Source organism: Coloeus monedula, assembly GCF_965178545.1.
Source record: "Coloeus monedula genome assembly, chromosome: 7".
NCBI lineage: Eukaryota > Metazoa > Chordata > Aves > Passeriformes > Corvidae > Coloeus > Coloeus monedula.
This window is the reverse complement of record NC_138787.1, coordinates 537550-565267: the sequence shown is the minus strand read 5'-3', so window position 1 is coordinate 565267 and position 27718 is coordinate 537550. Positions and strand designations below refer to the sequence as shown.

At 48.6% G+C, this 27718-nt stretch overlaps 1 protein-coding gene across 1 annotated transcript; it reads right to left on the bottom strand.

The window, feature by feature from the left end:
- NDUFA10 (NADH:ubiquinone oxidoreductase subunit A10) lies at positions 1 to 27718 on the bottom strand. Its single transcript, XM_082284584.1, has 10 exons — positions 27582 to 27718; positions 26265 to 26433; positions 25597 to 25812; positions 25418 to 25504; positions 23616 to 23737; positions 21964 to 22043; positions 18801 to 18855; positions 15149 to 15234; positions 9757 to 9865; positions 1 to 432 (listed from the first exon to the last, which is right to left on the bottom strand). The coding sequence occupies exons 1-10, from the start codon at positions 27681 to 27683 to the stop codon at positions 364 to 366; spliced, it is 1095 nt and encodes a 364-aa protein (XP_082140710.1). The 5' UTR covers positions 27684 to 27718; the 3' UTR covers positions 1 to 363.

The window sequence follows — 27718 nt, the reverse complement described above, 5'->3', positions numbered from 1 at the left end:
TTAACTTTGTGAGAGCCAGGAGGGTACAGGTTTAATTTCTCTTGATTCAGCAGAACAACAATAATCCCGGACAATAATGTGCCACAGTCTTGAGGAAGAGGAAGTTCAGCTCTGTTGTTAAGCCTGTCCCAGCTCACTTGGCTATCCTGCACTGACTATCCAACATCCCTGAGCTCCTCAGGGACAAACAAACCAGAATAAAATGGTTTTCCTTCTGGGAGTCTGCTCCCTCCTGCTGGAGATGGTCTAAGCAGCGTTTCCTCGGCGCTACCCAAGTGATGTGGAGCAGGTGGGCTGAACGTGGCTCCTCTTCCCTCAGGTTCTGTGGTCCATCCGTGGCCAGGGCTGCGACAGGAACGGACCTCATTTCAGCCAGATCCACTTGTCCCCAACATCAGCGTTGTAGCCTGCCTTGTACTTGCGCCCAGGGAGCTGAAGGAAGCAGAAAAGCTCAGTCACAACACTTGGCACTCCCCACACAAAGTTCTGAGGCGCCTTGTGGGATCTACAGAACATGAAAACCTGCTTTTGCATTGTAATGATAAAACTTACAGCAAAATCAGTCTCTCAGAAAAGGCTGAGCTGTGCAGCTGAAGGAGGGGCTGCAAAAACCACTGTGTCATAATACAGATGTGAAAATGAGGCCAGTGATCTCAGCACCATATTCCACCTGGCTTCATCCAACTCCTCCCCAGCCTGAGTGAGATGGCTCCCCTACCTGGGTCCTGGAGGAGAGGCACTGGATCTCATTCCAAAATAGGCACACGCATTATTAAATACATGAAACGCTTCGTGCATGAGATACTGAGTTAATTACCACGTTAAATTAAACCATTCAAACGAAGCTGCACATTCAGCCTTCGAGAGCTGAACTTAACTCCATTAAAGCAAAAGCAGTATCTGCCTGTCTTCACCAGCAAAGCCAGGAACCATTTTCTGATGGAAAAACCCCACAGATTTTTGAAGCCTTCACCCAAAATATTAAGGGTATTAAGCCTGTGAGTCTCAGTGCTGAAGCAGCACCCTTTGGAAGGCACTGACCATGACCTGAAATGCCAGAGATGGTGAGATCCCAGTTCCAAAAGCAGAATCCATCTCCAGAACACCTATTCCTACATCCAGGAATGAAAAAGAAACAGAACAGAACATCTTCGAGGCTCCAATACTGGACCCCAGAAGCAAAGCACCAGAAAAAAAAAGCCAGTGAGTTTGGTGAGAAAGCCTGAAGCCAGCAAGATGCTGTAATAAAACTCTTCCTTTAAAAATGAGCTATCTGCTGGCAGCCTCTCCAAATAATCAAGCACAGATCATCTGCTCTGTCTCCACACAAACACTGGTTTCACACAAGACCCCAGACTTGTCCCGAGGATTTTTCCTCTCCAAAAAAACATGTGAGAGTATCCTGTTGGAGAGAGCTGCCCCTGCAGAGAGAAGCAAGATGCAGTCTTGATAAAATCTATACTCAGGCCGCAAAAATGAGCTGTTTAATAAAAGATGAAGCCTGTTGTTTTGAGGAAGGAGAGTTGTGTTTTTATTCACTTGAATGTCAAAAAACAAGACACTTCTTTGCCTAAAAAACAAGCTGACAGAAGACTTGACCTGCTCCATGAGACACTCCTCGCCCTGCCTTGTCACAAACCGTTTGTGATCAGTTTGTCTGAGGTTTTTCAATTAATGTCTTGTCTAAACATCGGCAGAAACCTCACAGTCCTGTTGAGAGTTCCCCCCACTGAGCAAAGAGGAGATGGGAGATGAAAATAAATGATTTCTATCTCTGCCCCAAGAATTTCCAGCGGTGAGCCAGGGAGGACATGAGACCTGGCTGTGACCAGCCTGTGACACAAAAACAGCTCTCCCTGGTCCTCTCCAGGCAGCACATAATTGGCCCTTTGATACTTGAAGAGATTCCCAGATAAGTAGATTATTAAAGCAACAGGAGATCTCTGGGAAAATACAGGAGTTTACAGTTTTGTTTCTGGGCACATCTGCCCTCTTTAAAAATCTACAGTATCAGCCCCAACAGAACTCAAATTCGTTGTCCAAAACAAATTCCCTGTGTGCCTCTGGTTAAAGACGTGCAAGACATCAAAGCAAGCGTTATAATAAGTATTCATCCATAACTCCATCAGTCACAGTGGGCCTTGGCAAAGGCAGGAGAGTTGGGGGATTTGTTACAGCTAAGCTTTCAAAATAGCAAAACAACAACCAAAAAAAAAAACCAACAAAAAGGGAAGAGGGAAGCAGAGTAAACAAGTCCCACATTACCTAGGAAGCAGGAGGATGTGAATTGATGTTCTGTGCACAAGTGCCACAGAACAATTCCCCAGCTGTGCTCTTCAAATCCCCCATTGCACAGCTGTGACCAGGGTGAGGGGGCTGCACATTTTGGAACAGGGCAGGATTTTGGAGGCCACAGCAAAGAGGAGTGGTAGGAGCACCAGGGGAGATCTGGGGATGCAGGGCAAGGGGCAGCATGGGCTGCTTCTGGTTAGGCTGGTGCTCCAAAGTGCACCCAGCTGAAACTCCCAGGCTGTTCTTGGCCAGCACCAGGGCAGGGATGGGAGCAAACAGCCAGCCCTGAGGCTGCTGGGTTTGTCCAGGCTGGGCAGTCTGGCTGCAAGAGACGATGGAGAGGAGATAGGAAAAAGCTCTGACTTGCCAGCAGCTGAGACAACAGAGAGGGGCTGAATATCCACCTTCTCTTGCAGTACGAGATCCCTGGAAGTGTCCCAGGCCATCTTGGAGCACCCTGGGATAGCAGAAGGTGTCCCTGCCCATGGCAGGGGGGCTGAGATGAGCTTTAAGGTCCCTTCCAACCCAACCCACGATTTCACGATTTTATGGTAACAGAGATCCCACCAGGCAACCCCAAGAGCTCCCCCACATCCCTGCAGCAGGAGGCAAGGCTGAGCTCCTGCCAGGTCGCCAAGGAACAGATTTTTCCACTCCATGGAAATTGAGTGAGAATGAAGCCCTGGCCTGCTGCATTACACTGCACAGAGCCCCAAAGTTGGCAGCGAGGATTATTTCCAGAGGGATGTGATAAAATCCACCACACGGAGCATGAAACTCCTGAAATGAGCTGTACCCAAAGGTAGAGCCAGCTCCAAGGCAGCAAACTGCTCAACTTTAAAAGAGCATTAGGAACAGAGAGGAAAACAAGACCGGCTCATCAGTTAAATTAAGAACCTGCCACAGAAGTGTCTGTCAAATCTATAAACATGATGAAAAGCCCTATAAAGTGGCAGAGGCTGTGGAGGAGCAACAAGCAGCTCCAGCCAGCTGTTTGCTCTGCGCCGTGGCTGCTCCGGATCGTTCCGCACCGGGCACGTGCAGGTAGAGCTCTGGAGAGCTTTAACCACCTGGAAAGGTTGTTTAGGAGCCTGCCTTGTTTTCCAGCCTTTGGGGAACAAAAGGAATTGCCGTTTCTGCCTTCTATTCCTGGGCTGCTCTGTGCTAATGGCTGGGCTGCACAGCTCCAGGAGCTCTATAAATAGCCTGCTTGGAGCAGCGCTGATCAAAGAGCACTTAAAAGCACAGTCATTACTCTGCAAGCTCGGGCTCATTCATCAATACCCCAAGCTCATCCTTCAGTGGCTGTTTATAACAGCCATAATAATAGCCCCTTCCATCACTGCTGGGAGCAGATGACTGCTTTTTGCAGGAGAAATCCTCACTTCCAAACGTTTGGCAGTGCTGTAGGCACACAGCTAAAATCTGAGAGAATCCAGGAATGTGGGGCTTCAGATGCTGGCTGGATCCTGGGAGGGTTTGGTTCCTGATTGCTCCTTATTATTCCTGCCTTGGTTCCTCTCCACAGAGACCCAAAAGGAGGCTGTAGCAGCCAGGTAGGGTTGGTCTCTCCTCCCAAGTGACAAGACGAAACAGCCTCAAGATGCATCAGGGGATGTTGAAACTGGGTATTAGGGAAAGAATTCTTCATGGAAAGGGCCACCACCCTTGGCACAGCTGCCCAGGAGTCCCCATCCCTGGAGGGATTTAAAAGCCACATGGATGTGGCACCTGGGGACGTGGGCTGGTGGTGGCCTCGGCAGTGCTGGGTTTAAGCTGGCCTCAATGATCCTCTCCAACCCCAACAATCCTGTGCTCCAAAGCAACAGCTAAAGCAGGGAAGGGGGGTAATTCCCCCCAAACACACATCCAAGGGGCGCATGGCTTGGTTTCCAAAGGCCTGGCATGGACAGGTGTTAGTTACAGCTTCACCCCTGCCACTCCTTACTCCAACAGAACCCTCCGTGCTGCTAACATCCATGACAGCCCAAAACACAAGAGCACCCAAAGGTTTTGCTGAATTGAGGCTAAAACAATTCCAGCCTGCTGGAATTGTTCAGTGGCTGCTGTCCTGCCTGCCCTTCATTTATTTATTAGAAAAACAGACAATAAAAATCCTTTGGAAAGAGAAGTGTCCGTAGGAGGATCAGTTATCCACTGCAGAGTGCAGGGAAAAGGCAAGGAGCTCATCCAAGCCACACAGCAGTTAAACACCTCCATCTGACACCACTTCACAGTGTAAGATCCATGGAGATGCTACCCCTCTATTAAATTATATGCCAATTAATTTTAATTTAACTGAGATCTACTCTGGGGATCACTTTCCTCCACAGGTATGGGATTAAGAGGGGTTTGGGAAAGAGGGATGTGCTCCCACATAATGTGTTTCCTTTCACAGGGACAGCCTATCAAGTTGAAAATGGATTCTTTTAATGCCAGTGGGATTTGATTGTCTTTTTGATTTACAGAGGTACCCAGTGCCTGCAACCACCACCTAAAGTGAAACAGACACAACCACCAAGACCAAGATTTGAGACAGTTCCAAGGTCTGTCAGGCTCCTTCCCTACTATTTCTGGGATAGATATCCCTGCCAACTGTCCATGATACTTTTCAGGGGGAGCAGGGTGGAGAAGCTGCCTGTTCCTCAAGAGGGGCTGCTCTCACTCTCTCTCCATATGGACAGGACTGGGGAGAGCAGAGAAGTGGGAAGGTGGGAAGAGAAGTAGATCCTTGAGCAACAACTCTGTCATTCCCAGGTTTTTGTTATTCCTCAGGTCCTTTTGGGCTTACTGATACCCAGCCAGGCAACATCTTGTTACTTTAGAAAGGGCTAAAAATACTTTTGCAGAGATAAAACAGAAAAAAAAAAAAAAAACCAAAAAAATGAAGCCTCTTCTAAATTATTGTGTGTCTGCTTTCATTCCTTCCTGGATTCAAGAGCAGACAGGGCTGGGCATTACAGCTGTCAAACACCTCCTTTAAAACAGAATTAGGAAAAGAGATCTTGATCCTAAAAAGAATGAAAACTTCATCAAGCCAAGAAAAAAATGGCAGGAGAGAGAAAACAGAAGGTTCTATCAAAGACAGCAACTATGGCAACGATCACAAACATGGAGAAGAAAGATATCCTAAGCTCCCTGTTCCTGCAAAGGCAAGAGTTGATCCTGCTGTTGGCTTCAGACTCTGGCTCTCTGAAAGCTCAAGTATTCCTTTTGCAGCCCTTTCAGGAGATTTTTATGTGAGCAGTTCTCTGCACTCTCAGCAGAGATGGGGAGCTCAGGGACCTGCCAACCCCTCTGCTTGCCAGCAGCCACCTTGAGCCCCACAGCTGCCAGGAGAGGCCAGGGCTGCTCTTGGGCCACCCCAAACCTGGAGAGTCTTCCCTTAATGTCCTCCCCTTGGGGCTGGTAGTGATTTCCCACTGCAAACACATGCTCCTACAGCACTCTCAGTTTTGGGGTGTGAGACAGAGCTGACTCGTGCTGCCGGCCCACCTTCCATCACTCAAAGCTACTGCCCTGCAACCACCTCAAAACTGGAGGATTTCCCCTCCTGTGGCTGCATCCTTATGGAAAAGAGTAATGAAAAGCCTGGGAAAAGAGTGTGGAATTCCCCTCCCCTCCATCCTGTTTCCCTCTTCTCCGCTTGCTGCGACACAGGGCTGGCAGGGCGCTGCCAGCCACACATTCCCAAGCCCTGGGGCAGGAAGGAGGAGGATGAGGAGCAGGGTACAAAGATGGAGTTTGGCAAGGCAGCTGAGCTGTGCAAGGAGCTGGATTGCACCTCACAGCAGTAGACAGGTCTTTGATCTGCTCAAGCTTTCCTTGCCTCATCCCTCTATTCCAAAAGCAGTCTTCCACCAAGGAAAACAGGGACGGAAACAAAATGAGAGCCTTCTCTTACCTTTCCGTGGCATAGGACAAGGAGGAATCGCCTCACACTGCCAGAGGGCAGGGATAGATGGGATATCAGGGAGAAGTCCTTCCCTGGGAGGGTGGGGAAGCCCTGGCACAGCTGTGGCTGCCCCTGGATCCCTGGCAGTGCCCAAGGCCAGATTGGACAGGGCTTGGAGCAGCCTGGGACAGTGGAAGGTGTCCTTGGCCATGGCAGGGGGTGGGAATGGGATGAGTTTTAAGGTCCCTTCCAACTCAAAGCGTTCTGTGATTCTTTGATTCTCTGAATTCCAGCAAACAGCTGCACTTTTATGTACGCAGAAAAGCACACGCACGTCAAAGGAGCCGCTTTTGCCCACTCCAGGAGATGCAGCAGGAGTGTGAAGTACATCAGCACATTATTTAAGTACACTGATTCCATTAAACAGAGCCATTTGTTTTCATCCTCGCTGCAAACACATCTGCCTAAGTGCTCCAGCTCTCCAGCTTCGCAGGGCGCACGCGGCGTCTGGAGCATCATCCCTGGGGACTGCGAGCACTTGGAGGAAAGGCAGGGAGATACAGCAGTTGTTAAGGGAGGGGGGAAAGGGTAGTCAAGCCTTTACTAGTCTGACAGTTCCTAAAATAATGTTGCTTCCCTGAAGAATGAGCATGCTTATCTCTGATCTACAGACTGAAAGGTTGCTTCTCCCTTGCCAGAAAAGCATCCTCAGAGGTTTCTGAATGCCTGAGCAGAACTGCTGGACCCTGCCAGAGGACTTTATGGTGTAAGGAGGCTGCAGAAAGCCACCTCCTCACACATGAAAAGAACACTTACAGAAGAAATTTAGAGGATAGACATAAAAAAAGGTAAGTTTTGAGTATTCAGAACTGTATGTGGCCACCTCATTATTTTGTGGAAAAGCACACACACTAAAATCTTGAACTCTGAAGAGTGTTCCCTCCTCCTTCTTGGTTGCTTCTAATGAATATTTTGAACAAAACCCAGCTTCTGCCTGGAATTTGTAAATCCCTGAAAACCACCATTATTAGGCAGCATGAACTGTGTGCACAGAACTCTGAAAAGCACAGCAGTTTGCTGCCTGTTGGAGAGATCAAGGATTTATGAGTAGTTACAGAGGGGGGAAAAAATCCCCTACGCAAATCGTTGTGTTTATGTGGTAAACATCATTACCCCAACTTTAAAAGCACATATTTCTCACGAGGAAAAGTTAAACTTCTGTAATTATCCCATAATTAAGCCTTTACTTAACAAGTCACATGAGCCTAAACCCTTTATCTTCAAATGCCAAAGTGGCAGCACAGCTGTGACCATCCCTGCACAGAGAGGGGCAAGGCAAGGGCTTGTGATTCCCTCTTTACAGACCCAAAACATCACAGCCCAAATCTGGGTGTCTGTGCCTGTGCTGGTTGGCCTCTTGCTGGATCACCTCTGCACAGCAGCCTTGCCTGAGAAAAAAATTCAGCCCCTTCATCTGCTAAACAAAGTTGGATGGAAAAAAGAAGAAACAACCCAGATCTTCAAAGTTTCAACACAAAGAACGCAATCCTCAGAACATAAAACAGCAGGTGGGGCTGGCTTTGTGCTTCCCCTTCCAGTAGCTTATGGAAAACAGGAGAACTCAGCACCTTTTGCACTGTGCACCATCCCTGTACACCCCCCAGACCACCAAAGGGTTACAAGCACCCAAGCATTGAGAAGAGAGAGAGTATTAGTGTAGGCTAAATCCAACAGAATACTTCCTGAAACGAGCAGCTCCTCCTGATTCCAAAGGACATTATCACTTTCCACAGCACTTTCCTGAATCAGGGCCTACAAACAGGGCTGCAGAAGGGAGATTGTATTTTGGCAATGTTATTTTTTTTTGCTCAGCTTCAGCTGTCAGCTAACTGGCACACAGCAGAGCAATCCAAGAGCACAGCTTTCCTTCCCAGGTACCCATATTCCTGCTCCTGAGCATCCCTTTGCTACATCTGCAAGGCAAGTCACAAACTTCTCCTGGCAGCCAGTTATCTGATGAGCCAGGACATTCTCAGCTTCTTGCCAGCACAAAGAGGGATGTGCTGCTGTAACAGCCAGAGGAAAAAAGCCTTTCAGAAGCCTTACCCCTGGCTCTCAGCACACAGCACCGAGGTCACATCTAGCTGTGTGTCAGGCAGCCTCAGTAATTCCCAGCTCCACTGCAAAGGGATATCTCAGCCCCAAAAAAGCCCTCTCATCTCGGGGAAGAAAGGCGCTGGCAGTGCAGATGGATGTTGTGTGCTAGAGACAAGTCGTGCAGCAGATCCTGCTCAAATCTGTGCTGCACAGCACAGGCGGCTCTCAGAGGGAAGGGCTCCAAAAACCCCAAGCCCGAGCTTGAAGGTTTGGATTTAAGAATGTGACAGCAAGGAGGAGGAAATTCTACGAGCAATTTCTCGGCTGGACCGGGGAGTTTTCAAACCCATTAGACAACCTCAGATGCTTTCTGCTGCTTTAACCTTTAGCTTTAGCCCCTTTTACAAGCTGGAAAGGTCACATCTCAAATGAGGCAGAACAGTGTGAAGCCCAGAGCCTCTCCACCACACAGCCAGCCGAGGAGGGACAAATTATGTGGAATATTCTGACTATTCCAGAAGAAAACATTGGTAGTTCAGTTTCCAAACAAGTCCATAAATCTGTAGCTTACATTTTAATTTCAATAAGAGACTGTATGCTACCAGGAAAAGAAAAATGATCGCGTTTTGATTATGCAAATCATGATTTCTAACAATTTATATTGTATATTCCTCCCTTTGTCTTCAGGAGTGCTCGGAAAATAATAAGATGCAGTGGCAGAGAAGATTTCAACCCGACTGGAAAGCAGAGGCTCACCTGTAGCTTTGGCCACTCAGTATTAATTATCATCAGCTCCACAGCTTCTCTACAGAGCTTTTCCAATAGCTGGGCCTCAGGCAAGCCCTGTGTAGGAAGAGGACCCCATCCCTGCCAGGGAACCACGGAGCAGCAGCAGGGCAGTGCTCTGAGGGGACTGGAAGCTGCTGTCTCCAGAAGCAGCAAGGCAGGAGCTAATTAAAACCCTGTGTGGGAGCCTGCATGAGGTGTACGAGAGCACTGGGCACAACAGGCTTTGGATGCGTGCCCACGTGCAGAAACACTCTATTTAAAGCAACAGCACTTTGGGGAAGCGAGGCAGCATCCATTCCTCCTCAAAAAAAACCCACCCCCTCCCTCAGCGCTTGGGAAGGAGTCGCCATGGGTTTCCAGTTTTCTTGTTTGACTTAAGGGATTATTTTAGATTTCAGAGGTCACAGACTCATCAGGGCACGCGACACAAAAACAAATGAAAACCATTCATCCTTTAGTCCATAGCTAAAGACAAAAAAAAAAAAAAAAAAGAAAATCAGCTTATGAAACAAACCATTTGCTTCGTTATTCCTCTCAGGGGGAAGCCAGACTTCAAAACAGGTGGGGATTTGGGCAAACCCCAGAAGTTATGGGTAGGAAAGGGCAGGAAGGTGGCAGCAGGGCGTGCCCAGCAGGGAGGAGCACCCTGGCCGTGTCCCCTGGCTGTCCCCAGCAGCACTCACCGAGCGATACTCGTAGTAGATCTTGTCGTACTCGGAGCCCCCGATGGTGATCTCGGGAACAAAGTGCGGGATGGACACGGAATCCAGCACTCCAGCCTTGTCCTGGACACTGAGGGGAGAAGGAGCAGTGAGTTCACACCCTGCCCCAGCAACAGCCAAATATTGGACCCAGAGAAGCCGTGGCTGCCTCATCCCTGGAAGCGTTCTGAGCCAAGCTGGATGGAGCTTGGAGCAACCTGATCCAGTGGAAGGTGTCCCTGCCTGTTGCAGAGGGTAGAACTGGATGAGCTGTAAGGACCCTTCCAACCCAAATCATTCTGGGATTCATAATCATCATTCTATGATGAAAGAACTACCTTTCTGTTAAATAAAGCTTCCAAGGGTTTGGGCTATTTTCCAAACATTTATCCTTCTCCTCACAAATCTATGATGTACTGCCCCTCATCCTTGCCTCCAGTTTGCTCCTGTTCCAGCTTCCTGCTTCCCTATTTCCTCCTTGGAGATGCTCCACCATTCCTGGGAGCCTTCTCCATGAACCCCCTCTGGCTTTTTAGCTTTCCATAAAAGCAGTGTAAAAAGCAGTGGTTTTATTGAATGCCACACACTGCCTTGCTAAATTCCCATCCCAAACGGATCAGTACTGAGGCAATGAGAGGGTCTGGAAGCTGGCAGTGCCTCCAGCATCCTGCCTGGCAATACTTGGAGGAAGGTGTGCAACTGCTGCAGCGGCTCCAGTGGTGGATCTCGGCATCCACCAACAACCCACTCTGCACACAGCAGCACTTCAGACAGCCCCAGTTCAAAACGCCTGAGAAACTGCTAGAAAGCCTCCTGCTGCCTGTGCTTATCCACAGGCCGACAGTGCCACCTGGATGCGTCCGGGAAAAACACATCCCTTTCCAGCCAGCACTGACCCAACCCTCAACCCAACGCCAGAAACTCCGCTGCAAATGGTGCCGTTCTCAGTGAATTACATTTCTCTACAAATAATGACATGCACATCAAGCACATGCCCCGAGAAAAGCAAAGTTCGTCATCTTTAAGCAATTGTTTTTACCCCCGGATCATAAATTTTGGGACCCTTCCTCTCAGCAATGAAGAGCTTCAACAAGTAAAGTGGTTTGCTAACATACCCTGATATTCACACTGTACATTATCCTTCTAGAGACTGACTTGTCAGGAAATACAACAACCCAGGCAAAGTTCAGCTGGGAGAAGGTGAGGATAAATGCCCTTTTCCAAGATCAGGATCAACATCAAAGACACCTCCTATAAACAGCAACATTATTTATCTTCAGCAACACTAGATGTGTATTTCACATGCTGGAAGGCACAAAAGTGAGTCCAGGCACATAAAGAGCACAACTTCACACACAGAAACCAGGTTTTGTAGTCATCCAGCCCCCAGTGAATCCATTCCTTCCTGAATCTCAGCCAAGTGACCATTTGGAGAGGACAACTCGCAGGCACAATTAATTTTAGTTAAGGGCCAAGTGACAAACCTGCTGCTCCCAAAAATTCTTTGCACAAGAAAATGCTGAAAGCTACTGATGGCTTCTCCATGTTCTCTGCACCCTCAGAAATAATTTGGACTGTGAAGTAAAAGCACACCCAAAGACACCTGCCACAACAATGTCTAACCACAAAACCACAGCCGCCTGCCAGGACTAATTCCCTGCTCAGCAGGAAGCATTCACAGGCACCTTTTATGTTGCTTTTGTTTTCTCTCTCTCCCCCAGCAGAAAATTATCACTATTTATTCTTTTCTGACACTCTACCAGACTCTCCTGAAGGAGCTCTCAGCATGCAGCACCTCTACCTTCCAGATTAGGTCATACTTGAAAAGGAACTGAGGGCACATAAGCGACTGTGTGGTCCCAAGACTTTAAGAACATCAAATTTTAGCTGACAAAACCCTCTTAACCATGGTTCTTCCCACTGCTGCACAGGAATCCCACCTGGAAGTATCCTACAGCAATGGACAACTCATCTCTTCTCCTAAAGCACCTCTTACACACTAATTCAGACACTTTATCCAGCACAACCAGAAGAATCAGGTTGGACACGTTCCTGTTTCCCTCACAGGCAGCTCGCAGCAGGACGCACACCATGAACATCAGAGTCTGATGAGCCTTGCCAAAGGTGCAAGGTGGGGTAAGGGAAGGAGACTGGTTAGAAACAAATAAATAAACCAGGCAACCCAACAAAAAACCCCCGAGTTGCCATAGGCTGGGCTGTGATTTCTCAACACCTGATGCTGGCACAGTCACAAAAACTCAAGTGGCAAGAGAAACCTAAAAGTATTCACTGGCCTAAGAGCCAACACCACAGAGCCATTCAAGATGAATTCTGTGTTGAGACATGAAATTAACTTTCCTCTTTCTGCCAAAGGGACAGATTCCCTCATTTGGCCAGGCAGAGCAGGTATGGCATGGCCAAGGTGAGGCACAGCCACTCCCTTGGTGAGCACTCACCATCAACACCAAGAACAAAAAAACCACATTTTCCAAAAGCAGCAGGTCTGCAAGGAAAGGGGAGAAGGTGCAACAACAGCTCTTCAAACCTGCAAAAGCCACTGCAAAGAGGAAATGACAAAAGAAGTGTTTCAACTGAAGCAAAAAGATGGGATAGACAGGGCTTGGAGCAGCCTGGGATAGTGGAAGGTGTCCCTGCCCGTGGCAGGGGGAGGATGAGATGGCTTTAAAAACCATTCCCCAGGTTCTGAAGGAGCTGCAGGGATGGATCAGATTTAGCTGTGCATTTGTCTGAAGGAACAAGTCAAGCACAGCAAGGTCCCCCCAAGGAGCTGATAAATTAACACAGGCAAGGTTACCCAGCCCACAGCTCTTCACCCCAAACGGGCTTTATTTTGCAACACGTGTGGCCAGACAAACATCACTGGGAAAGGCCCAGATAAAAACAGGCCTGAGACCCTGCAGTGACAGCAGAGGAACTCCCTGAGACATTTCAAGAGCCAGAATGGTTCCTGCTGGACTGGGCACCTGGAGAGGAAGGGGAGATGTGAAGAGCATCCTCCAGAAGAGCCCTCCAGCTTCCAGACACAAACGCAGCCCTTTTAAACCTTTTGCCAAGATCCCCCAACCACACTGTCAGGGCAGGGGAGAGCACTTAAGGGCACGGCAGGGAGATAAAAGGGATCACGGCGCAGCTGACTGCCCATGGGTGTGGCTCACCTTTGATTAGCTGGCCTATTTGCATTCATCACTCAGGGGCCCTGCTGGGGTTTCTGTGCATTAGACCCTCCACGTGTGCAATGAAGAAGTTCTGCTCCCCCCTGCTCACCCATCCCAGGCCCCCAGACGCGAGGGTGGAAGGCAACAGCAGGGCCGACAGAGTCCCACAAGCTGGGAGGTCAGCAAGGGAAGCAATTGCAGATGGAAACCCAAACAGGGCAGAACTTAGGCTGGATATTCGGGGAAACTTCCTCACTGGAAGGGTGGTCAGGCATTGGAACAGGCTGCCCAGGGCAGTGGTGGAACCTCTGTCCCTGAACGCGTTCCAAATCCATGTGGCTGTGGCACCTGGGGACATGGGCTCGTGGTGGGCCCGGCAGTGCTGGGGGAATGGTGGACTCGATGATCCCAGAGGGCTTTTCCAACCTAAAGGATCCCCAACAGCTGCTGGAACCTCGCAGGAACACCCACGAGAGGGCAGCATGTGCCAGCACACGAGCAGGCAGCAGGAACCTGCGGGAAAAGCGCTTTCCAAAGGGAGAATTCCCATGGGCACAGGATACCTGCACGTCTGTGGGGACCACAAGAGCTCTTTGCTACCTGGGCACTGGAAAAAGCAAGAAAAACATCAGCCTTAAGGTTCATGGACTCACACTTGAGCTGGGCATTGGATGCTCCAGCATGCAATTCCAACAGGGAAGACCTGCACAGCAGGCTTCCTGCATTGCTGGAGTTGCCATGGGAAAAGATCATGTCCAAACACACACATTTGTACAAAGAGGCTCTTCCCACACTGCCCAAGACATTGCCCAGGACTCCCTCGCTCAGCTGAGCGAGGCATGAGCTCAAGCTTGGCACAGGATGTGTTGTCACCCCTTTATCACTGCCCTGATAGCCCAGCACAAGTGAAGATTCACAAGCAAAGCCCAGGAGCTGGACTCGATGATTCCTGTGGGTGCCTTCCAGTGCAGGATATTTTATGATTCTGTGCTTTAAATGAGCAGTTTATTGCATTCTGAGATCTTCAAACAACCACGTTTTTGCCAAAAGAAGAAATAATTTCATGTTATCTACAGCAACAAGAGCCTTGTGCAGGAGATCCTCTCACCCTCCTCCAGGGTTCAAGGAAAAATGGAGTCCTTAAAGCAGTTTATTCCCTTCTAAAGCTGTGAAACAATTTCCATACAGCGTCTTAACACGCTGCTCTAATTGCAAGGTTTCCTTCAACTCCCTCCTACTCACTACAATTAATGATCCTTCCCAATACCTGCACTGGTGTGGAGCTACAGGAAAACAAGCAACTTATTCCCTCTTTCCAAGGAAATCTGATTGTGGTAATTTTGCAGGGCCTAAGTCACCAGATGTTATCCTCCAAATCCTACACAAAGAAACCTCCTCTTTGATACATCAAAGGCACCCAAATCGTGACTCGTTCCTCTCAGACACCACCCCACACTGCTCCTCTGCAATCTACCTTCCCTTCTTGATAGAAAAACCATAGAAAGGGAGCATTAGTGCTCTATCTTTAAATAGGTATTTGAAGTAACAGCACAGAAAAGTTAAATGCAAGAAGTAGCACAAGTCCACAAAAAAAGTTTAACTTACTACTCCAGTGCCTGTCACAAAGAGACAAACTTAGGGGCAGATACTCAATTTAAAAATCCCTGTGTTTCTATTAACCTGTGAGATGACCAGGAATTAATGAAAATAATGTAACTCTTAAATTTTGTTTTAAAAGTGTAACTATACTGAAATTTCCACCTGCACATTCAATCTGAAGTTGCAGCAAAATGGGGGGAGGCTGCCTCACTTCTGCTATTAACACACTTACAGGTGCAGATATATTCTTTATATATGTGTCTTTATATTTTATATAAATAAAACTGACAAATAAATGGTGCACTCACAAAGAATGATTAAAAATCAAATTAAATTCTTTTCCAACACAGCACTTGCCACGGTCTGAGTCTGCTCTCTTCCCATCCAACTGGGCAGACAAGGATCTCTGACACAAACCACTCTTAAACTTGCCTGCAGCCTCGTCTCATCCATCAGCAGCAAAAATGCCTCACCATGTTCCAGTGCCAAGCACCAGGATCACAAAATACAGCCCCACCTTTAAAAACTCATGGCTTTGACCGTTTTCCCTGGGATTTGATGCCAAGAATTGCTCAGTGGCTGGATGACACCATACTTACTGAAGTCTCAAGTGATGGAAAGAAACATCATCTTGCTCCAGCCATGGCCCTTTGTCAAACTTCAGGTACTCGATGTCTTCAATTACCTGGAATCAGAGAAAAAAGTTCACTAAGGGGTGGCTTGATCCAAAAATCAATGAAATAATCAAAAGAGATTATTAAACAAATGAGAAAGGCTCCACTGCTAAAGCTGTAGTAACAAGGCAAATGTTCAGAGATAACATGATCATCTCCCAGTTCCATTTCCACAGGCCATGGCCCTGCCAGGAGCACTGGGCACACACGGGGGATCTCTTAACAGCCCGTGCTTTCAGCTTTGGCTGGCAGGGAATAGACGGGCTGAGAGGTGCCTTGTTTCCAAATTCTCACCTGATCCAAGACATTCTTCCTTAACCTGCCACTGGGACAGAAAAGCAAAGGTACAACCTCATCCCTGAGGGAGAACGAGGACAAAATGGAGAGAAGTCTACATTCAACTCCCTTTTGGTACAAAAAGAAAATCACTGTGGTACAGAGGACGCCTGTTTGGGTGGTTTTATCTCCAGAGAGGCTCGGTAACACATTCCCTGAGACAGGCAGGGGAGCAGGCGTGGCATTTCCCTCGGTGTTGTGTGGTTCACATCACAGAAACAAAGGCACATTTCAGGCTGGAACACTCAGACCTGGAGGAGCTGCACTGAGGAGTCCAAGGGCTCAGGATTTCACTGGCCATCAGGACCTACCCATGCATGAAAGGAAAGGCAACACTCACAGCTCAGCAGCCAGAACCCTTCAAACAGGCAATGCCAGCTCAGCAATCATTCCCTCAGCATCCTCAAGCTTATCAATTCCAGACTGGAGCTTCATTTGCAGCCTGGCTCCACCAGAAAACAGATCTTTGCTGCTCCAGGGGGTAATTGCTTATCACACCTGGCTGGCTGGAGCTGAGGGAAGCCTGCCCTGGTGTCAGGAGGATGCACTTCAGGTGCCTGATGAGGTGGAGGCAACACCTTGGAGCAACCTGGGAAGGAGTGAGTTGTTACAGCTCCAGACATCCCTTTCCAGAGACCTTTTCCATAGGGAAAGGTAAAGCTGAGGTCATGACCAAATTCCTGATGGCACATTGTCAATCCACTGACACAGAAGCAGATGTCACCAATGAAGTGACAGAATGATGAAGGAAAAAAAAAATCTTTGTGTTCTTTCCACAAAATCCACTGTAATTATTCCCTGCCAACACTAACTCCCAGCTATTACCACTTCAAAAATGATAACCAAGTGCTACTACAAAGTAGCCCTGACTATACAGGTCCACTCTTAAGAGCATTATGTTTTCATGGTAAGTAGTAATGGTTTGGACATGACTGAATGAACATTTCTCAGCACAAACTGCTGCAGCACAACTCCAAGATAAGAGGAAGGGAGGTGTATCCTAAGTTAGTGCAAACTGCCATTATTTCTTTTAATTATTTAATTGAAAAGCTGAACAGAAGCAATTCCCTCTCTACTCCACAGCAAAGCTCTGGAAACTCTCTGCACCTGGTAACAAGCACTAATCACAGAGTTGCTACAACAGGGCTCAGAATGTGCTACAGGGGAGAAAGCATCTGTACCCAAATTAGTTTTGCTCACTGTTATCACTGTGTCAGAAGATCTCTCTCCCAGCAGCTCCTTAACTATGGCATCGGTTTCCCAACCAGGATAGAACAACTTAATTTGTAAGGAATGCCCTGGCACACCCCAGGAATCAGCAGCAAATATCCACGGCTTTAGGAAGAATTAAACATACAGCTAACTTTGTATTCCCAGTTTTATCCTCATGCAAAACCAGTGAGGAACACCCTAATGAAGCTCATTTCAGCACTCATTACCCCTTCAGCCACCACAACCAAAGTTAATTACAAAAGGAAACCCCAACTGACCTTTTTAAGACACTTTTAAAAATCCTTTCTAAGCTATGTATGCCTGCTCTGAGCAAATCAGAAGTTATTAAACTGCAAGGCCATAAAAAACCTCAGCTCCCCAGTCCCCAAACAAAGAGACTGGAGTGAGCTAATGAACACTGCTGTCTGTCAAGGTGTGCAAACACACCTCACAAGCCAAAGCCCTCCTGCCAACCCTGATTTCCACATTTCTGCTGTGTCATCCCAAAGGGAAACAATCTCAGCAGAAAAGGGGAAAAAAAATTATTTCAAGCAGAACAAGTACCAGTATCTACCACCAACACCCAACAATGGCCATGACAACATCATGGGCTGGATAATCTTACAGGGTCTTTTCCAACCTTAATCATTCTGTGGCATTGTACTTTAACTTCCAAATAATAATCCTTCCCCTAGTCCAGATTTGTCCAAGCAAATTAAGGACTCCACTGGTGCACCTGATGACCCTATTTAGAGCAATGACACAATTGCTGAGCTTGGGAGAGTCACTCCTTGAACAATAAGAGCTTTAGACTGACTTTAAACCCCGATTTAAAGGATTAAAATCAAATCTCTAGCAGTGGGGTTTACTACAAAAAAAATCTAAGGAGGAAACAACCTGCTTTACTCTGACCACTTCAAGATGTGTCCAGAGAGAAGGACAGGGCAAAACCAAGCATATAACCCCCATGCCAACCTTCCTTTACTTCACCAAGCAGCATCTTGAAACACCACAGCTCTCAACTCTGATTCTTGCTTTTATTTTACCATCCAGAAAAAATAACTGTAATTGCTCTGGAGTCTCTGTATTCACACCACCACCTCAGCTTTCTTGTTCACTCAAGCCTGATTTTTTTGTGCATTTTTTCTATTTATTATCTGCCATCACCCTGAAGCCACCAGCCCTTTTTCAGGGGTATAAACCCACACTGCCCCACAGGCCTACTGTTGATGATAACCTTTACTATCAAGTGCAGAAGCACCCAAAAACCCATCCACAACAGCAGAGGACCCAGAATGTGGCACACAACCCTGTTCTTATAAAGGGAACCAAAAAGCCTAAAGACAAACAGTAGTGCACCTGTGGAGGGGGGGAGTATGGAGTGTTAATTTTTAGGACCAGGAAAGTCCTTATCAATATTTTCTGCTTCACACAGTGATATGACCAGAACTTTGAAGGACTCCTCGGGCAAAACGGTAATTTTAGTCTGATTAAGGGTCATTTAAATATTAAAATACACATCCTGAGTATGCTAATAAGCTTAATGAGGTACAGGCTACAACATATACATTACTCAACTCTCTGCTGAGATCATACTGCACATAATACAGGAGGAGGAGGAGGAGGAGTTTGGGCTGTGTATAAGTAGGGTAGAAATTCCACCTCGTCAGGACAAAGAGCCAAAAAGCCCTTGGAGACAGCCCACAGACAATTCTCTCCCTCCTCCCAAGTGGGGATGATTCCTTGGCAAGCTTCCATGTAGGATTATTATTATCCTGCTAACATCATGCTATTGTTATTAATCAAGATCTACCCCTAGAACTGAAACAGGCCCAAAACCTGTCCAGAATCTCAAAAACCTCAGTGCTCTTTCCCTCAGGGAACAGCAGCTACAGAGAAAAGCTGATGAGAGAAATTATGGTGAAAAGCAAAAGGCTTCTGTTATCCCACTAATAACCCTTCACAAGCAGGAAAGCTCACTGAAATAAGGCAAAGCTGTTAAACTTACTCCCAGAAAAGCAAAACTTACCTTCTCCACATCCTCAGCTGCGGTTGCTGTGTACTGCAGAACTTCACTGCTCTCACTGCAAAGAACAGAGACATTGAATTCCCTGATAAAACTGCTCCACCCATCCTCCCCCTGCTCCAAAAGGAACAGAAGTGAGTTTAAAAGGCACAAACACCTAACCAGAATCATTGCAATTTTTTAGAATGCTCCCAGCTGCTGCAATAGAATTCCTGTTGCACCTGCGAGCTGCTTCTTTGCTGCTGGAAAATTGCTTTTAAAGGGCAAATGGCCTGGATATCTACATAACTTCAGTTCAAAAAAAATGTAAAAACCCACACATATGAATTTGTTTTCATTTAATTAACATGGATACTTGCCTCTATTACAACTGCCCCACCTGCTTGAAAAAATAAGTGAGATTTTCAGCCAGTCTAACCCAGAACTTCAGTAACTTTCCTCTTTGCAAGTGCACAACTCACTACCTGTGAATCATTTCAAGAGAAGAATGTGTACATTTATCACTATTCACTCAGGCTGAGCTAGCTGAATGAATACAAATGCAGGCACAGCAGGATCTGTAAGTGTAAAAACATTTCTGAAAGGTAATGTTTCCTGGTTACAAGATAGATTTTTCAATCAGACAGCAGACTTCAGAGAAAAGGCACTTGCAGAGCAGAGCCACAACAGGAGCTCCTACATTAACTTTTCATACTACACTTGTTCAACCACATTCAGCAATCACTGTTCCCAAAACTGCTCCAGCTGGAAGACCTGGAAGGCCCTGGAATAGCTGCCCAGTGTGGACATTGGATTAAACATCACACAGCAAAGCTTAGGAGCATGGAGAAAAACTCATAGAATCCCAGATGATTTGGATGGGACAGGACCTTAAAGCTCATCCAGTCCCACCCCCTGCCATGGGGGGAACTTCCACCATCCCAGGTTGCTCCTAGCCCCATCCAACCTGGCCTGGAACACTTCCAGGGATGGGACAGGCACCTGGAATAAGAGATATTCTCTTCAATATCAGCCCAAGGGAGAGGTCAGCCTTCAGCAGAGCCTGACACCGGCAATTGCATTAACGACACCGATCAAAGCACTTGATCCCATCTCTTGATTTGACTCTGCAGATTATCAGGGCTTCATTAAGAGAAAACAGCTGCTCAGTGACTCTGCAGATTATTAGAGCTTTCCTTAAGAGAAAACAGCTGCTTAGTGGAAGCAGTGCTGGATATGAAAGAGAACATTGCTAATCTTAAGGCACTGCTCCAGGAAAAATCAAACAGAACCCAGACACCGTCTGTTCCAAATCACCAGGCAGTACCTGCCACAGCACCCAGCTCACAAATCACTACCAACAGAAACATTAAAGACATTCATAACAAGTCAACTAGAGCAAAAACATCAATTTTAAAGCAAATATCCACCATAAACCCCTTTAGCATCACCAGGCTGCTCCAGTTAAACAGAACAAGGTAACAGGAGTTTTGCCCAGTAACAAACGGCTTCTCAAGAGAACAAGCAAACAAACTTCAACATGGAAAGTGTGCAGGACAAGCTCAGCAATCTGTAACAACTCTTTTTAGCCTGCTTGGACCAGATTTTGGGCATCCCCAGGAGCCGGGGAATCAAACTAGGCAGACTAAGAGCTACCAGACAAGTGTGAACACAGCTCCCTGCACCACTGCCAGCAAACAAACAGTTAAAGGCAGCTGTGGCTTCTGCATTTATCCCAGACAAGAGCCACCCTGAGGTCCAGAGGTGCTGCATTCACGCACTCCCAGCTCCCCCACAGCCAGGGGACAGAGACAAAGATGGATGTGACAAGCTGCTGGGAGCCCATCTGCTGACAGCGTGCCAAGCAGAGGGTGTTTGCCTAACAGGGGTACTGACCATGTGCACACAGAGGGAAAGGAGTTGAAATCACAGCAGGACTGAGGATTCAGCCTCACTGAACACCACGAGATGTATGTGGGGCTCGATGTGACCCAAAGAACAAGCAGCAGCTTTCTCCCCAGCAGGAACTGCAGCAGCTTTGCCCTCAGGGGGATGACATTCCCAAGGCTTCCCATCCCCATTTCCCTCTTTCCATTCCAAGAGCTGTGTGCTGGCTGTGGGGACACACCGGGAGGCAGCTGACCATACATGACACCACAATCCCTGCCTGCATGAATGACAGGCTCAGTATCGAGTTATCCACTTCAGCAGCTGGCAGAGCCATCACACTGACCCACCCCGGGAGACAGAGCAAGCACCAGGGCACACAGGCAGGCTACAAAGCACCTGGGAATCTCCTCTCATTTCAATCAGCCTCATGCACACCCCACAACTTACACAGTTAACTCATTTGATGACCTCTGAGTTTCCCTTCCAGAGTTATGAGGGACCATAATTCTGCTTTTAGGTTTTTAGGACGACTTTAGTTTCCATAGCACCGTTTTATAAGAACTGGGAGAGCTGGGCAAGCTCTGTTTCTCCCCCAGTTTACAGGGCACACATTTTTGCTTCCCAGCTAGAGGAAGCCAGGGGAGCCCAGAGAGAGGCAGGACAAGGCAGAATAGTTTCCCACTGCCAGAGGACAGCGATGGATGGGATATTGGGAAGGAATTGTTCCCTGGGAGGGTGGGCAGGCCCTGGCACAGGGTGCCCAGAGCAGCTGGGGCTGCCCCTGGATCCCTGGCAGTGCCCAAGGCCAGGCTGGACAGGACTTGGAGCAGCCTGGGACAGTTGAAGGTGTCCCTGCCCATGGCAGGGGGTGAAACAGGATGAGCTTTAAGGTCCTTTCCAACCCAAACCATTCTGGGATTCTGTGACAACTGAAAGGACTTTCCAAGGAGAGAAAAGCTCTGAAGCTTTCCAAAAAGGCCTGAGAACACCTTGTGTTGCATCACTGTCCCCTCAGGTCATGCCAACACACACAGCCATAGCTGTGGCATTGTGCACATCACTCCTGAATCCGTTTTTAATCTTCCAACACTGGCAGCAGGCTTCTGGGATGGCAGAGGTAGCTACGCTCCCACACAGCTCTTATGCCATGAGTGCAACACCCCTTCATTGGGGCACAATACTGTACCCTGGGGCACAAGGAGGATTTTTCACATCATTTGTTGATATTGGCAGATTTTAAGGTTTGCACACATTTTTACTCAAAGACTTGAGAGACAAAACGTTTTGCTCTGCTAACCTGATCTCTGGTAGGAAGGTCCTCTTGTAAGCATCCTCAATGCTCTGGAGATAGGAAGGAGACACTTTTTTCTCATATGGCTACAAACAGACAAAGTTGTGGAATTAACTTTCTTTCTTTTCCCACTGGCTGCTCCACCACCCACTCTGGAATGAGCAGTCAAGCATCCAATCGAACCACGTGTGCATTAGTGAAAGTTTCAAAGAATTAAGACATTTGGAGTGTTTGGAATTCCTTACATGCCATTAAATACCTAGAGTAGCCCTCAGCTTTCCAAGGACTGATTCATCCCTGCTACCTGCACATTCCAGGAAGCTGTAATAATCACCCAGAGAACAGGAGAAGACCGAGTCCACCTTTTCCACATGGAGGCCAGTTGGCACCTATTCCCATAGTTTCAGACCAGTGCATGGGCAAACACCCTTCTGAGTTCTCCAAACTCCTTCTGTGGAATTTCATGGGTATCATCCCTGCTGTTAAACAGCTTGCTGTGCACACAGTGTACTTTTAATGCCACATTTGCAAAACACCAGGAATTTCCCTAGTTTACCATGTATTCCTTCAGCCCAGTTGTGAAATTGAAGCACATTTCCTGCTTGAAATGCTCATCCAAGTTGCCCATTATGTTGGCCCCACTGGAAGGCTTTGCTTTTCCCAGTGCCCCACAACAGCACACTGAATACCGACCACTCCATCTGCCAAAGCAGCAGAATGCCCAAAACCACCATTCCCAAACAAGCCCTACAGAGCTCAGCACTGCCACTGACCCAAGAAGTCACAAGCTACACCAGCCACTTCTGTCCAAAGGCTTCAAAAATGCTACTGACCTTTATGCTCACAAGGGCTAAGAAGTCACAGCTTCCCCCAATACATGAAGAGCTTTCTAACTGAGAATTTTTTCCTAATAAATCAAAGCTTTCTTTTAATCTATCAGGTTTTTCAGAGTTAAGCTGCATTTCCCACAGCCTTTGAACAAGGCAAATATAATTTAAGCCTAATAACACATCTGCAAACAGTTACAAGCACACATCTAAAAAACCCCAAATGACAAATCTTACTTAGATCAGTCATTCCCCAAAAGCACCCTACAGCTTTCCTGACCCAAGATTAGTTCAATAACACAGCCATCCAGCAGTGATTTGCTGCATTTCAGGGAGTTAAGTGAGCCTGCTGATCCCAGGTGACTCACACAAACCCCAGCACAGGTGTGAAGAAGCAGTCAGCTGGGAAGCAGGAGACAGGGAGCCCAGCTGGGCTGCTGGCACTCAGCAACAGCACAGATATCACCTGAGTACACAGCACATCACCTGCCCACGACTCCCAAAGTGGCAGCTACAAAGCCTGGTATAAAATTCACCCGCTCTTAAAACCATTTCTCATTCCAGAAATGGCAGCATATTGATGCAGTCACAGAAGAGTTGATTTTTGCTTCTTTTTTTTAAAGCAAGCATACAAGAATACCCACAGTCATCACCAGCACACAGATGTCACAGCTCAGAGGACAAGCAGCTCTTCAGAAGCAGAATTCAGCAGCAAACCCCACAGGACTCACACATAAGGTGTGATTACAACAGATATTAGCGGGCAGCAATAGTGAGAGACAAGTAGTAATAAAGATAAGCAATAAATAAGCAATAATCAGAGAAAATTACCTTGCCTTTCTCTTGAATCATCCTCTGCACCTCTGAGACAGGCACATCTACATAAATGACCAAGTGAGGTGGCAGCAACTCAGAAATGCTGATCTCCTTGACCTCGTTGTAGTGATCAAGGCCTGTATAAAACACAAATAAATCACATTCCTCATCTCTATACTTGCAGTCTTCTTCTGGGCTCACATAGCAAGTTTAGGGATAGGCTTTTCCTCAAACAGGATTCAGGAATTTTACAGAACAACCAACCTCCAGAGAAAAACAGGAATCAACTCAGAAGCTCCATACACAGAGCTAAGAATCTAAACACAGTTACATCAAAGAGGGGGTTTATTCCTGACCCAAGTTTAGAGGAATCTCAGCTCTTCCTCCATCACTTAGAGACAGTAAGCAGCAGGAGCTCTAATCAAGATGCCTGTTTCCTGAGGATTCCAGTGCAATCCAAACTGGGATTTTACATTAAATTGTGGGTTGCTGGGCTCTGCTGCCTCAGCAATGCAGAGCAGGAAGACACAGGTTGTTATAACCAGCTCTCAAGCTCATCCAGCAACTTACAGCAGGTGGTAAAAAACAAAGAGACATCTTCCTAAACTTATGCCAAATCAAACAGGAGACTCAGGAGGCAGTCAGGAAAACAGTTATCTCCACCTCAGGAGCAGCCAAAAGAACAGATTTACCACGAACAGGCAGCAACAGCTCAGGAGCTCAGTGCCCCAAGCCAAATCACTCAGGTTGGGAGAACATCCCCAAATCACCTGGTTCAACCACTCTGCTGAGAACTCCACCCACAGCCTCCTGAGTAACTCCAGGAGGGAGGTCCCAGGTGATTTGCTCCAGGGTTTGACTCCCTTCACAGTGAAAAAGGGTTTTTTTCCTTACAAATGAAACACTTTCTATTTCAAACTGTGCCCTTTATCTTTTGTCCTCTCACAGCCACCGAGACCAGACTGGCTCCACCCAGCAGTGCTCCCCATCCCTCCCCTCCCCGTGCTGTCCTGTCACCCCCTGACCCAGCCTGCCAGGAGCTGACCAGCAGGTGTTTGAGCAGGATTTCCATTTCATAAAGCCATGATGACTGTTACCCATCACCTTCACATCCTCCTAAGAATCCTCTGGTTTCCCAGAGGGTTTGCTCCAGCACCTTCCTGCCACCAAGCAGAGGCTGACTGGCCTGTAGCTCCCTGGATCCTCCTCCTTTGCCCCTCCTGAAGACAAGGGCAACATCTAGGTTCTGTGAGAGCCCACAGGGCCATTCAAGGCAAGACTCATTACTGACACCACACCTGATGCTGCACAAGCACCCTCTGCCCCAAGGGCCTCTGCTCTCCATCAGCACCTCACCCACATTTCCAGGGAAATACAGGACTCTCTGGCTCACAGGACACAGTGCTGGGGCCCAGAGCAGCTGTGGCTGCCCCTGGATTCCTGGCAGTGTCCAAAGCCAGGTTGGACACTGGGGCTTGGAGCAGCCTGGGACAGTGGAAGGTGTCCCTGCCCATGGCAGGGGGTGGAACAGGAGGAACTTTAAGATCCTTTCCAACCCAAACCATTCCATGATTCTATGAATGCACAGATTCCATGTTGTCTAGCATAGCAGCAACACCAAAGCCTGGAAGAAAACCTGGAAGTCTCACGGCTTGAGGTCAGTCCTTGACACACGAAACAGCACCACATGAACACCGAATACCTAAAGGAATCCCACCTTCCAAGCAGGACTTTCTTGTTCCTTTTTTTTAAGGTAAGCTACCAGATTTCTGACAGACTATGGCAAAAGAGCTTCCTCCTGCCTGGCAGGAACTCACATCTCTTGTGGATGTATCCTTGCTTGAACATGGCATCCAGGAACACGAAGTCACTGTAGGGAGAGCGCTCCAGGACCACGCCTTGGCCTGCAAAAGTGACAACAGGCTCCGGGTTGGAACAGAAGGAGCTGGAAGGCCCCTTCCAGCCCAACCCATTCTGTGATTCCAGGAGCCCCAACCTGTGCTGAGCAGGTGCTCCAGGGCATCAGCGTACTGCAGGAGACGGCTCCCAAAGATCCAGGACTGCAGGCGGTACGAGTGCCCGTCGGGAGACCTGGGGTCTGTGTAGAACTTCTCCAGGCTACAGAAGCCATTGAACTTCTCAGGCAGCAGCTTCCCATCCCCTGAGATCCTGTCCTGGTAATGGATGTCTGCTTCAGGGAAGTATTTCATTCCTGACAAAAAAAACCCCACAGCCACAGCAGAAATTAGCTGTGCTCATTTACAGCAAACACCTCTCCAGCCAGCAAACACACAACTGTTCCTCAGACAGCTCCCAAACAGCCCCAAGCCCTCTGTCTGTCACAGCACAGAGCAATGACCCCAAACTCCGAGCTCTGCCACTCCCCACTGAGAGCTGAGCTGTTCCAAGCACAGCCTTGGGCACATCCACGTGGAAAATCCAAGCTCCCCAGGAGCACAGTGAGCTCACAGACTCCTTTGGAACTGAAACCTCGCTCACAACAAACCCCACAGACCTGACACACATCCCCATCCCAAACCTCGCCAACATCATCCCCCAGCCCTGCCCAACCAGGAGCTGCCGCTTTGGGGAGCCTCCTCCACACAAGTCTGCTCACAATTAAATTCTACAAGCTCTTAGGGAATCAGTCACAGCAAGACCTACCCAGTTTCTCTGCTATTTGCTGTGCCAGCCTGCCCTTCCCCGAAGACAGATTCCCCTCCACCGTGAAGACTTTGCTGTGCACTCTGAACTTCTTGCTGGCCCTTTCTCCCAGCATATAGGCCAGCCACCCATACTGCAGGCTCTGCTCAGGGCTGGTGTGAATTCTTGCCTGGAAAAAAAAAAAAAAAGCAGGTGGAAATCAGCAGATTGGGAGGGCATTTTCAGCTGAAAATGCAGCTTTTTCAGACGCTCCTACAGACAGGACACTCTCACACACCTGATACAAGGAATCCTTATTCAGTAACTTTAGCACTGTCATTCCAGCTTAGCAGCTGAAGCAGCGGTTAGGCTGGGAAGTTGTTCCCTAAGTTAAAGGCTGAGAAGACAGAAAGCATGGAACAATTTTCAGTCTGAAGGCCAGACACACAATGTGCCCAGAGCTCCCAAGGGAGACCCCACATCGTACTTTTGCTTGTATTTTGCTTGTTGTTGGGCACATAACACTAAACAGGAGAGTTACACCTTCATTTCAACGTGGTTCAGTGGGCAAAAGCTTGGACTTGGTAATTTTGGAGGTCTTCTCCAGCGTTAACTATTCCATGACTTCTGCACAACACAAAGGCAGCAAAAGGGACCCCCCTGGGCAGTGGGACTAAAGGCAGGGCCTTTCTGAGCCCTGCTCAGAGCCCCCCCAGAGCCCGGCAAGCACTGCACAAGCCCCATTCTGAGCAGCGCCGTGACCTCCCTCACACACGGGGGGGCTCATTTCCATTTAGTGCTCCTTTTCCCGCAGCCCCACTCACCACAGCCACAACCGAAGGTCACTGCACCCCGCTCTCAGGCATTCCCTCCAGCCTACCTCGCATTTCGCCGCCTCTCCCGGCTCCCTGCTGGCAACGCCCCTTCCCAAGGGACGGCCCAGCCGTGCACCACCAGCACAGCCCCGGGGAGAGGCACCGCCAGCAGGGCGCAGCTCTGGATAGAGCCCTCCCGGCCACCTCCGCTCACCCTGGGCGGGCAGAGCTCAGCAAAGAGCCCTCCCGGCCACCTCCGCTCACCCCGGGCGGGCAGAGCTCAGCAAAGAGCCCTCCCGGCCACCTCCGCTCACCCCGGGCGGGCAGAGCTCAGCAAAGAGCCCTCCCGGCCACCTCCGCTCACCCCGGGCAGGCAGAGCTCAGCAAAGAGCCCTCCCGGCCCCCCCCCCCCCCTATAACCCACCAGAGTAGAGCCGCAGCCCGGGGGCCTACGGGGCCGCCCCAGCAGGACGGAGCCCAGCCCAGCGCTGCCCCCGAGCCCGGCGCGGCGTTCCCCGCTCACCCTCAGCAGGACGGAGCCCAGCGCGGCGCTGCCCGGCCCGGGGCTCCCCCGCCGGCCCCGGGCGGCCGCGGCCCGGCCCAGCCGGGACACCCACAAGGACATGGCGGTGCCGGGCGTCGCGCGGTGATGACGTAACG

Bases quoted from the DNA above. Each gene is read 5' to 3' on its own strand.
- NDUFA10 (XM_082284584.1), bottom strand. From the start codon at position 27,683: ATGTCCTTGTGGGTGTCCCGGCTGGGCCGGGCCGCGGCCGCCCGGGGC. The intron at 23,738-25,417 runs GTGAGTTCCTGC...TGTTTTATACAG, and splicing joins AGGATACATCCACAAGAGAT to GCCTTGATCACTACAACGAG. The intron at 9,866-15,148 runs GTAAGTATGGTG...TTCTCCCCTCAG, and splicing joins TTCCATCACTTGAGACTTCA to TGTCCAGGACAAGGCTGGAG.